General features: G+C 32.4%; 3 protein-coding genes across 32 annotated transcripts in view; 1 reads left to right on the top strand and 2 right to left on the bottom strand.

The window, feature by feature from the left end:
* Positions 1–4,971, bottom strand: part of LOC126720768 (receptor-like protein 33) — a 322,024-nt gene extending 317,053 nt beyond the window's left edge. For all 13 annotated transcript variants that reach the window (XR_007653644.1, XR_007653642.1, XR_007653643.1 and 10 more), the window contains exons 1-2: positions 3,736–4,971; positions 2,607–3,643 (exon numbers count right to left, since the gene is read on the bottom strand). Coding sequence is in view for 5 of the 13 variants with exons in the window: in XM_050423568.1 (XP_050279525.1) it covers positions 2,607–3,643; positions 3,736–4,924 (2,226 nt within the window). In the remaining 8 variants the exon portion in view is untranslated. The remainder of the gene's footprint in view (positions 1–2,606; positions 3,644–3,735) is intronic.
* Positions 1–12,959, top strand: part of LOC126720773 (serine/arginine-rich splicing factor SR45-like) — a 185,922-nt gene that overhangs the window by 112,902 nt on the left and 60,061 nt on the right. The window lies entirely within an intron of this gene.
* The window catches only part of LOC126720769 (receptor-like protein 9DC3), a 93,701-nt gene that overhangs the window by 4,330 nt on the left and 76,412 nt on the right, over positions 1–12,959 (bottom strand). The window contains exon 4 of one of the 3 annotated variants that reach the window (XM_050423577.1): positions 1,464–1,555. The exons of the other annotated variants lie outside the window; for them this stretch is intronic. The gene's annotated coding sequence lies outside the window, so the exon portion shown is untranslated. Of the gene's footprint in view, positions 1–1,463; positions 1,556–12,959 lie in introns of those variants that run through there. 3 annotated transcript variants of the gene reach the window in all.

The raw sequence follows: 12,959 nt of genomic DNA on the forward strand, positions 1-12,959 counted from the left end.
CAGCTAACCTAGTAAACTATCATAGACTAGTAAGGTGCAATGCTGCAATGCGAATCATTCATGGTTCTCATCTCAAACAATCTTGTACACAGCCAAACAAATGTAATGTAGCTTTTAAAAGTCAAAATGATACACATTTTTCTAAACAATTCAAGATTCTATGTGTTTGGTACACATCAATTTTTAAAATAAGAAACCATTTGATTAAAAAAGAATGACTGGAACTAGGAAATTAACTGTTGCAGGATTATTCCTTACTACAGTGAGTACACATGCTTGATAAGGTAAGCAGAAAATATGCATCTTAAGTAGACCAATCAGATCAATAAAATATACTTATGAAAACCTACTGTCCAATAATGAAAACTAGACTGATCTCCCGTCCAAGGTGGAGGAAATTTTGGGCCTAATACTAACTCCAACACCAACTATCACAATTAATTGCATTAGAAAAATAAAAATCAATTAACACAAAATAAATACTTTGAGTAATTGAAAAGTCTATGTTAATAATCCAACTATGGATGAGCCTCTTAATTTTGAGAGAGAGAGAGAGAGGGAGAAGAGTGACAAAAGGCATCAAATGATAAAGAAAATGGATGGAAACAATAAAGGAGTAAACAATCTCAATGTAATTTTTTGATTGAGGCCTATATCTTCAAAGTTCAATCAAAATGTCCTTTTTTTCTTTGATGGTGGAAAGAAATTGAATTTGGAGTCATAATTTTCAAAGTCATGTTCCATTGAAGTTGAACCCAAATGAAACCCATCATTTACAAAGGTTAAGACAAAACGCATATCTGGCCTGCCCAAGGCTAAGTTGGATCCATTGGAATCCTCACTTGTTTTTCTCCTCAAGAGAGCAAAAGGAAATCTCTAGGCAGGCGGACACTATGATCTAAGGGCCTCAGTCTATAATTACCAGTGCTAAAGGTATTCCACCATAGCCTAGTAAACATTGATTAAAAATAATAATAATAATAATAATTTAACTGGCATTTATTGATAGTAATTTATGCATAAATAAAAGAAGACATTCACACAAAGTAGTATAGTCTCACAAGCTAACATAGAATTGTCTAAAATTATCAATAACCAAAATTAACATTACACAAGCTTGATATTTTAAACCAATCATTGGTTACGATATGAACAATTGTTTTTTGACAAATCAGTCAATTTTATTAAATACAAACTAGAGTACACAGAGCCTTAAAGGGGACTACACTAGACAAAGGAACCCTTTGTATGGACAAAGAATACAAGCACAACAGTGTCACCTCAAATCAAGCCAACAGACTAAGTTTGCCTATCCTTTAAAAATAAAAATAAATAAAAATAAAAAATAAAAAAAATAAAAAACCTACATAGCAAATAGAAATACAACAAAGGGATGATCCTTGTGAACAAACCAACAGTTGTGACTATAGCAAGACATCAGAATGCACCATTTTGCAGAAGACTAGAAACAACAGCCATCATCATAACCATATTATGTCTTCTTAAATAGCATACAAGTATTCGAGCCCCATTTGCCGCGTACTATCCATGGCATCTAAATTACACCCAAAGAAATTAAATAAGAAGGTAAATCCATAAGATATCCAAGATACATAACTATAATTCAAAGGGACAAAAAAAAAATTCACAATCGCTAATAATAATAGAAACTTTTATGTTTTCAAGTATAGAGATTCATTCTAAAGTCTCAAAAATAAGAGCATCACATACCTTAGAAACAGTTATCTTCTTCCACCACGTTTGTGGGCGTTCTTCAATCTTCTGAGCATGATATGCTGCTCTAATTTGACCATCCTCACAAGGCACTTTGGTTTTCCAATTTTAAACATAAGATATCCCATAAACATTCCAAATATTGTTCCACATGCATAACCTATGGATACAGCTTGCCAACCAAACCCATTTTCATGCTCTAAATTTTCATCTTGTTGCAAGGTCGTTGGTGGTGGTTGCTTTGCCTCGTGGTTGTTGCATGTTCTTGACAATGGAAACCCACACAATCCCAAGTTTTCGGAGTACGAATCATTGTTGAATGTATTGAATTGATTTCCTGAAGGTATGTGTCCTGTGAGTTGGTTATGTGATAGCTTTAAGACTGCAAGTGACGTTAGATCTGCCAATTGACTAGGAATCTCCCCACTGAGCTTGTTGAAAGAGAGGTCTAACCATTCAAGATTGGTCAAACTTCCAATCGATGGTGGAATATAGCTTATAAGGTTATTGCCAGAAAAGTTGAGCCCCTTGAGTGATTTAAGCCTTCCAATTATCTTTGGTATCTCTCCTCTGAAGCTATTGTTTGAAAAATCAATGCTTGTGAAGACAGTTAGGATTCTCACCAACTCAGTATTCAACCCTTTCATAATGATATTCAATGAATCATGATAATAATTATCTCCCATATATTTCAATGCAACTCCACTTTCATCCACATTCATCATGGCTTTCAAATATTCAAAAAATGTTATTGGCAAAGGACCATTAAACTGATTGTTAGAGATGTCTATGATTCGCAAATTCGGGAAAGGAAATTTGGTTTTAGGATTGCCTATACAACCTTGAAATCTATTTGATCTTATGACAAGAACTTGCAATTTCTGAAGACTTCCCAACCAATAAGGGAAGGCTCCATTTATCTTATTGTTTCCAAGGTCTAGAACTTCCAAGTTTTTACAATTTCCCAAAGATTGTGGCAATTGCCCTTCCAATTGATTGCCATTAAGGTTAATATTCCTAAAATTATTTCCTTTAGCAAATATTGCAGGGATGGTACCATGAAGGCTATTCATTCGCAAATCCAACACCGAGAGAGCAGTAGAGTTTACCAAACACTTTGGAATCATTCCGCTTAAGTTGTTATGAGACAAGTCTAAAACTCGAAGGTAAATTGCATCGCAAATAAAAGAAGGGATTTCTCCAATGAATTTGTTATTGGAGAAAAACATAAACTGCAAACTCGAAAAATTTAGAGTGGGAAATGGTCCTTGAAGCAAGTTGCCACGAAGATTAACATAATATAATGAATTCATCCCCACATCCCCCAACCATTTTGGAAATCGACCATAAATTTTGTTATTGGAAAAGTCTAAGGATTGTAAATCTATTGTCAGTCTTAAGAAAATTGGGAATTCACTAATGTTGGAGGAAGATAAGTTCAATTCCAGAAGATTGGGTAGGGCATAGGCAACATTATTGTTGATGCTAACTAAGTTATATGATAAATCAAGGTACTTGAGATTCTCGAGCTTTGAAAACATTTCTGACCCCAACATAATACTCAAGTTATTTGATGAGAGGTATAGGCTAGTAAGGTTCACAAGTCTATATACTGACCTAGGTATAGAGCCATGTAGCTTATTATAACCCAAATTAAGATCCTTCAATGAATTGTACTTGAATTCACCAATGTCACCAACAAACTGATTATGATAAAGATACAAGGTCTCCAAAGATGGCATTCTGAACAACCAAGATGGCAGTGTTCCATTTAGGAAATTTGAACTTAAATCGAGATCAACTAGATTCAAACCACTTACGTGACTAGGAAGGGGACCAACAAGTTGATTGTTGTCAAGGTCTAAAGTTGAGAGATTCGGCAAGTTGAATAGTGATGACGGCAACAGACCTGTTAAAAATATTCACCAATAATTAAAAAATTGTTAGTTTGATGCGTCAGCCAAAAAGACCTAAAATTTAAAAGTGGCAATAGAATCTCACCGTAAAAACTATTATTTGATAGATCCAAATATGTAAGTTTGGTAAGATTCCCTAGCCATGCTGGAATTGACCCCGTAATATTGCAATCACGGAGAGTCAAATGCTTCAAGAACTTCAAATTGCCGATAAAACTAGGTAGTTCTCTTGAAAGGCTTGTCCAAAAGAGATCCAAATACTCCAAGGACTTCAGATTGCCAATAAAACTAGGTAATTCTCCTGAAAAGTTTGCCGAAGAGAGTTCCAAACGCTCCAAGGACTTTAGATTGCCGATAGAACTAGGTAATTCTCCTAAAAAGTTTGCCGAAGAGAGTTCCAAACGCTCCAAGGACTTCAAATTGCCGATTGAATTAAGGAATTCTCTTGAAACCATTCTCCCAGAGAGACCCAAGAACTTCAAGGAACTACAACTCCAATTAGGCTTTAGAAGAGAACCTTCAAGGTTCGAATTACCTACTAGATCAAGGGTTTGTATACTGGGTAGGCAGAGGACGTTATTTTCGAGTTTTCCCCGCAAGTCACAGTAACGGAGACTAAGAGTTGTCAAAGAGGAGGATAAATTCATCAAAGAATTAGGTCTAATTGAGGACATATTTGTGGTATCCAGAATAAGTTCCCTTAACTGAGTTAGGTTACCAATGACTCTTTTCCATACTGGAGCTTCGATTAATAGCAGCCCATTCTTAGAAAGATCAAGTGAAACCAGTGAAGACAATTGAGAGATTTCAAACGGGATTTGGCCAGAAAATACGGAAAAAGAAAGGTTGAGATAAGTCAAACTCTTAAAGTTGCCAGACTCAGAAGGAATTAGGGAGCCATCGAAGTTATTGTCAGCGAGGTTCAACCTCCTGAGATTGGGAAGAAAAAACAGGGTACTGTTGGAATGAATGTGGCCCAAAAGCCAGCTGGAAGTAAGGTCCAGGCCAACCACATGGCTTTTGTTTTTGTCACACTCGACCCCATCCCAAGTGCAACAGTGCTTATCCTCCTGCCAACTGGCTGTTTTTGGATAAGAAGGATCATAGACAGAAGCAGATTTTTTAAGAGAAAAAGACTTATTAAAATGGAGTAGAGCAGAGCATGATGGCATTGAAGACAAGGAAGAAGAGAGAGAAGATGGAAAGGGAAGTTGAGAATGCAAGATCAAACTGAACAAAAAGAAGACTTGATACTTCCAAGTTGAACGCCCCATTTGATACCCAATTCAACAAAAACAGAACTCTGAAAATGGAGTAGTATTTTTGATGATGTTATAAGGAAGGTATGGGATGGAATGAATATTATATATAGATGCTGCCAAGTCAACAGAAGTCATCCACCTTTCTTTTATTTAAAAAAAAAAAAAAAAAAAAAGGTTAATTTCACATCACGCGTGAGGTGACGTGAAATTGTACGACATGTACATATTCTCATACTTTAAACTTTCTAGGAACCTCCATATGTATCATCAGATTAATTATAATATTTTAAATAATTGATAATTGTGTCCAGAAATTGATAATTAATTTGAAATATTGGGACCACAAAATTGCATTAGATTGCTCTTCTTTTAAGAAAATAATTCTTTTAAAAATTGTTGGAGCACTAAATATTCCATTTGAAATTGAACTGGTTTTATATCTAGCTGAGTAAACATTATTATCGTGTACTAAAATTAAGAATTAAAATGGATAAGTCACCGGTGGAGTCAAAAATATAGTTTTGAGAGGTTATATATAATTTTTTTTGTGTGAAATTTAAGATAGTGATATATAATATTCTCATTTGTTAATAAATAAATGGTATTTTTAAGAATCATTCGTTGGCCAAAGTCTGATAAAGATGTGGAGGTCACCATCAATTCTTGTTAGAAAATTGATAAAAATTAAAGTGGTCTAAGCGTGTAAATTGGTGAAAGGTAGGAAGTTTGTGTTCACACTTAAAAGTTTGATTTTATTGACTTGTACAGTTTTATTGACTTGTATAGTTTTTTCTCCGCAAGGACATGGAATGACGTGGTATTTTGAATTCTAGATTTCTAGGTGCTGGTTAAAATTTTCTTTCAAATGAAAATGATCGAACCCTTTGAAAATTTCCAACAATTCGATAGATGAAGGAGACAAATATCTATATGATAATCATGGTAAAGATCTTTTTCATCTAACTATTGTGGGGGGACTGCCACTGACATTTTGTTAGGTCACTTTTTCTTTCGGTGCAATATAGACGATCTAGATTGGTCCAAAGTGTTTTTTTTTTTTTTTTTTTAATACTTTTTTTTTAAAATATAGAAATAACGTGGTCTTTACTCTTTTACCTTTTGAATGTACGCCATTTTTCCATTTTTGTATTCGAAGTGCATGTCCTTTTAATTATTTGATTAATCTAATAAAAAATTGTCCAAAAGCATTGCACATATTATTCAAAAAAATAAAAAATACATTATCAAATAGATCACTAACAATGATGCTGAGAAAATAAGCTCAATTTAGCTTGGAGGAGTAAAGTCAAGACAAAACAAATAAACTTTTTTATACAGGAATATCATTTAAATAATATTTGTTTTTTAATATTTTATTTTTTATACAAAAGGTAAGATTTCTTACTTAGATACACGAATACTAAGAAAAGGAAGGAAGAATAAAATTTAGGGCAATTGTCTAAAATTTCTAGTGAGCTTAAACGTATAATTGCGTTCAAACTTTAGACTATAAAGTTTTCACAAACTTTTTTTTTCCCCTTGTCTATAAAGTCTTTACCATTTGTAAGTGCAAGTCTTTTTTTATTTGTTAGATTAGTTAATGATACTTGTCTACTTGAATACTATATATAAATATTTAACATTTTAATTATTAGCCTACGAAAATGGGACTCGGCCCCCCCAAATATTTGAGCTAGTCCAATAATGTTCTTAAAAAAGTTTTCCAATTGATCCAGTAGTTATAGAGAATTTTTTTTCCTCACATTTATTTTTTATTGTAAAATGTGTTTTTGTGTCTACTAAAGTCTTGGATCTTTCATATCTTTGAATACTTCATTAGTTCAATTGAAATTTTTTTACTTACTTTGGTAGACAATTTGGTAACTTATATTAAAAATGAAAATTTTAAGGATTCACTATGAAAGATACTCAATTATATGTGTGTATAGATGTATGTGTTTATGCGTGTTTATGAAAGTTTGTATAAACTAATAAATTAGTATCATAAGTTGGCCCCCCCTCCCAAACAAAAATTTCTGGCTACACCCCTGGAGATGAGAAAGAAAGAAAAGATGAGTTGAAATGTGAATGGCTGTTATATGGTGTGTGCTTGAAGGGTGAAGGTATATGAAAATGATAAACTTTAGTTACAAGCTCCTTCTAAAAAATTAACATGGTTATATATTTTGAAATTAAATTTAACTATTGAATTGTATGTTCATTTTGTTCTTAACATGCATGTCAAATTTCATTCAAATCGGATATTACTTACCATTCGAATCCATAAACTTATTTTTTATACATAATTTAAGACTATACAAACTTGTAATTTAAATATTTGATTGATGACATAACTATTAATCTTTGATTTTAATTCTTAAAATTTTATAATGCATAGAAGAAATAATAAGATGTTGGAATGGCTTGAATTGTCAAAATTAGTGGCTTGACAATTAGACAACAAACCATCATAAAGTTGCATAATTGCTATACGTGAAGAAATGCAAAGAAGTTGCATGAAATTGTTGCATGGACTCAGCCGAATTTAATGACTTCTTGGTTGATAGAAGTCTTGCATTCCCATTGGTCTAGAACACTTGACATGCATACATACTTCACCTCTTGGCCGAAATGTATGACTCTATTGACATTTATGAATTGTCAAGAAAGGGCAAGGAACTACACCGGAAGTTACCAAATATCATGCTAGCCGAAATGTATGACCTCTTTGGCAATAAATGCTTGGCCACTAAGGTCAACAATTGGTGTTTCACGTTGTTGACATTTCGGCTGAATCCTTGGCTATAAATAGAAGTGGATCAAATGAGGAAGCATGCATGTGAGCTATGGAGATAGCAAAAAATAACTTCTTCTGTGTGTGCGCACCAAAGTATAGGAAGTTAGTGTCTTGCAACTTTTGTCTAAATACAATAGGTGTTCTCTATTTATTTGTGAGAGAATTAAGGGTGTATTTGGGGTTTGGGTTTGTGTGAGAGTTTTTTCAAGTCATTATTGTAATCTTCACAGTTATAGTGAAAATATATTCTATCGCCTTCAGTGGACGTAAGTATATTGCCGAATCACGTAAATATTTTGTGTCATATTTTCTTCTCTCTCTTCTTTAACCTTGTGTTAACAAATTAATTTCACCTAATATGCACAGCATAAGAAAATACAATCTAATGTTGAATTTGTCAAAATTCACATTTAAAAAAAAAAAAAAAAGGTAAAATAATATTTTGGTTCTTAGACTTTACCAAAAGTTATTGATAATAGGAAATTGGAAAAGGAAGTGAGAAAAATTTTGCAGAAACCAAATATAGAAGGTTTGACCAACAAAACCGAAATATCACCTTGAAAAAGGGCCTTTAAAGTGAAAAAAACAGCCTTATAGTTTATTATGCACACTATTAGACAATGAGGGTAGTGTTTATTACACATACTATTACACACCATTTTTTCAATTAAAATCGTGAATCGAAGACATGATTATGCACACTTTCCATGAACTCAGATTAAAAATATCATTCATCAATTCCAATTTTAGTGAAGTGGGGATAATCCATAATAGACTAGCTAATAACTGAAATTTACACATAATTCCCGACTTTTTTACAGTATTTTGAAATTTGAGACTAACTATACCTATGCAAACAGCAACTAATTAAAAATGTAACAGAGCACATGGAGGACCTTGAAGCTACAAGTACCGGTAAAGTCATCTCCATTTCAACCTCCTGCTCTATAAAAGTGAGGATCACATAAGCATAAGTTCATGCCCACTGAAATTTGAATTTTCGGAATTGGTGCTGACTTCTAATGGACTTAAAACACCAAAATCCTAACACACATATTATGCGAAAATTATCTGAGTTTTCTTTTTGGAAATTATGATTATTTTCCATTAGTTATAATGCTTCATTAAAAATTATATATATTTTTTTCAATGATAAATACTCCTACATTCACACACGTTTGAAATTGTGACCTCATTTCTAGCAGTGGATTGAGGTTCAATTTGGTCTAGAAACCATTGGTTTCTTTTTTGACAGTACACTTTAGGCTCAGATCATCTAGTAATACTAATTCAACTAAAATCTACAAGTATTCTTGAGTATGACTAATTATAAGTTTGATCTTCATCTGTCTATAAAGTTATGTGTCGCTTAAGATATGAAGTATAGAAAAGACTTATATTATGTGTAATGCAGATCTCTGTCTAGTACTAGCTACCTATGTTTTACATGTCCACTAACTTGTACAACTTAATGCTTTTTTTTTTTTTTTATGAAGAGATTAATGCTTTTTTCTAGAATAACTTTGGAAACATTTTTTTTCCATGAAAAGACCGATTTCAGCAACAAATGAAATGATTAGTTTCTTCCATCAATTATGCTTTTTCTTTGTATTAATTCCTATTCAAATTAGGTTGGTTCCCAATCCCAAAATCCTATGAATCAAATTCCAAAGATGCAAATGAAACAATGCAAATAAAGAAAGTAATTTAATTTTAGGTCTCTAACTTTACTTTTATTCAATTTGATTAGTGTTCATTAGAAAACTTCCATAAAGTGTCTCAAAATGATGTGGTTTTGCTTTTCTATAGATTTTTATAGTAAAAATATATATAAATTAATTTAAAAAAAAATTGATAAAAAAAATTATAAAATAGAAATTATTTTCTGAGTTAAAAAAGGATTAAATGAAAAAGAATAGAGAGAAGTTATCTCAGAAATTATTTTCTCAATAACCAAAAATAAAAATAAAAAGAACAACTCAATCAATCGAAACCATGCCAAAATCTATTCAACTGAATAAATCTAAACCAAAACCAAAATGTTACTTGCAAATCTTCAAGTAATCCATTTCATAGTAAAAATAGCATCCCCAAGCTATAAATTATTGTTGCCACCAGGTAGAGATCCCACTAATTCATATGTGTTAAGTGCAAAATTCATAGATGGATCAATTTGGAAGGTAATATAATCTCCCAGTCCATGATCTCTTTTCATTAAGATGTATCATCCTTCAATTCCAACCATAGCAGAGAGATCATCCGTAACAATAAGCTCATACATGTCAGGGGAACAAACTAATAACTGAAATCCACATATAATTCCAACTATTTTTACTAGATAATGAAAATGAAACTCAAAAATAACTAGTCTATTAGCATCCAACAACATTCAAAAGGGAATCAAAAGCTTAAAGGACCTTGAACCTGATTTTACTTGAGTCTCGACACATAATTTGTGTTAGCGACTTGGCTAATAACAACTAAAAAACAAAATGCACACTTTTAATAGGTTGCACATGATATAGGCCACAAGATACATTCACATTACAGCTGTGACAAATTTTTTGAAAGTTATGTATGCCAAATATGGGTAACTCGTAGTGTCCAAATGTGGGATTTTAGATGAAACAAATCAAAGGGGTGAGCAAAGAAAAATTCATTGGAAAAAATGAGGAACTCTTCATCAACCTCAGGAGTGTCGTGGTATGGGCTTTAAAGATTTGGTGAAATTTAGTGAGGCGATGCTTGTGAAACAGCTTTAACATCTCTTGACCAACCATAATTCTCTATTTTATAGAGTTTTTCAAGCAAATACTTCCCTAGAAGTACATTATTTGATGCCAAGATATCTTCGGGTTCCTACACTTGGCAAAGTATTCTTAAAGCTAGGAAAGTTATCTTAGCGAGGATGATGTGGAGAATTGGTGTTGGTATAGAATTCAGATTTATGAGGATATATGATTATCCGGCGAAAAGCTTTGTAAAATAATATCATGTGTTCGGAATTTTGTGCTCCTAATCACGTGTTCGGTTAAACAATCTAGTATTAGAGCTTCCGCTATTTCAACATATATCCCCCAAATCTCCCTTTCCCTCCCCTCCTCGCCTCCCAACCCCCCAAATAAGAATCTGAGTTGTGAATGATACAATGTCGAGGTGGTATTGACTATGAGAACAAGATATTATGGCTGTAATATGCAGTGATGGAGGACAGTAACTTAAAAATGTTTTTTCGACTCTATATTGAATCAACCTACAGTTTACTTTTCCCAGTTAGGAACATGAATATCTATGAGATAATAATTCCTACAGCTTGAAGAAGCTATCGAGTCATTGACTCACTCTTGAATATTATAGTCAAACAGAACTAGAGAATATCATCCTACAATAAAAAAAAAGATCATGTGAATAGGAAGGACTCAAAGTGCAAAAATTCATGTGCGTTTGTTTAACAACATAATACTTTACCTGAATTGATCAGGAACCAAAACATTGTTTATATCAAATGTGAGCCTCACTTAACTTTTTTGCCATGTTTGAAAGAATGCCTAAACAAAGTTTCTTCAACTATAACCAGTTGCCCCTAGTCTTTCAGTCACATGCACTATACAATTAATACCGACATCCAAAAAGTTAATACACAGACTTGGTAGATACATATCATATGTGTCACCGGAAAAAATTACCTCTTAATTTTTTTTTTTTTTTTGGTTACAATTCTGAAGTGGCCAATTAAGTGTGGCTACCTATGGCTTTTACATAAACTCATTATTTTTTCTTCAAATAATCATCATCTACCACATTAGATTAGTAACAAAAAAAATTGTGGTCCTAAATTTTCTTTGCAAGCAATTACTTCGGTGTCTTAGTTGGACTTTGAACTACTAGAACTCCTTTAAGTTCAATCACATATGGGCCCTCCTGACTTTGAACTACTAGAACTCCTTTCAGTTCAATCACATATGGGCCCTCATAGGAGGAAGAACTACTTTAAGTTTAAAGTTTATTCAATCAAAGATCTTCCTTTAGAAAATTGCCATTAAGTCTTGCTATTCTATAGATTTTCACTTAACAGCAATTACATGACGGACACTAAAGCAATACCTTAAATTGAATAAATTTGAAATTTCGAGGACTTTCAAAAGTAAATTTAGAGATCTGAAATGAATTTTTGTCAAACTTATTAAAAGCAATGCTATATATTCACTATTCACGGTGTTCTAAATGGCAGGGACCAGTATTAGTAAGGTTCAAAAATCAGAATGAATAAATAATCACTAAGTTCAAGAAAAGCAACTTGCATGTGTATATATAATTACAATTAGATAAACAAAGGATAAAGCAAAATCTAAACAATATGATAATTAAATTATTTTGGAACATGATAATAAGTGCCGGGTGTGAAGCATTGACAAAAAAATATATTAAGTAAAAAGTTCAATTACAAGGAAGACTAAGAATAGAAGCACTCACAAGAATTCGTACTACTACATCAAATCCTAAGGGATTATAAACTGAAACAATAACAACCTACAAAGAAGATGAGAATGTACAAGACATTAGATCGAGTTCTAATATTTAATTCATGGGAAAGAAGACAGTTCAAATTAAAATAAAATGATACTCTTTTTTTGAATGAAAATATAGAAAATAAAATGATACTCCTACCAAGCTTTTCCCATCCAACAATACAGCTTGTGATGGAGAACAGTAACTTATAAATGCTTTTCTTTACTCTAAGAATTAACCTTCAATTTACTCTTCCCACTTATTGAGTATAAGGAATGTAATGTGAATATCTAGATAATAATTCCATCAGCTAAACAAATTTTTTTTTTTTTTGGAAAGAATCAGTCATCTCAATAACAAAGAATAGGATACAAACACCGATACAACACTTAACAGCTAATTGCATCAAACAAAGTACAACACCTGCAAAAATGTAGAGTTGTAGTACATCAAAGCCTAAAAGACCAAATGCTAATGTAGCTAAACAAAACCCATCCTTAACCTAAAGTCAGACTATCCATCTAATTTACAAAACACAACTCTAAATCCCCACCTTGCAACACACTATCAATCAAGATCAAACACCCTTACAAACTAGGGAAAAATTCATCCTCCATTTACAGTACAACACAGCACACGATTCAAAATTTAAATATTGAAAATCCTTAACATCTTTCATTATGACTAATAATAAACTGGTCTTCAGTATATAGTTTCTTAAGCTAATTTACAAAGTACAGC

Source organism: Quercus robur, chromosome 4, assembly GCF_932294415.1.
Source record: "Quercus robur chromosome 4, dhQueRobu3.1, whole genome shotgun sequence".
In the NCBI taxonomy this organism is placed as follows: domain Eukaryota; kingdom Viridiplantae; phylum Streptophyta; class Magnoliopsida; order Fagales; family Fagaceae; genus Quercus; species Quercus robur.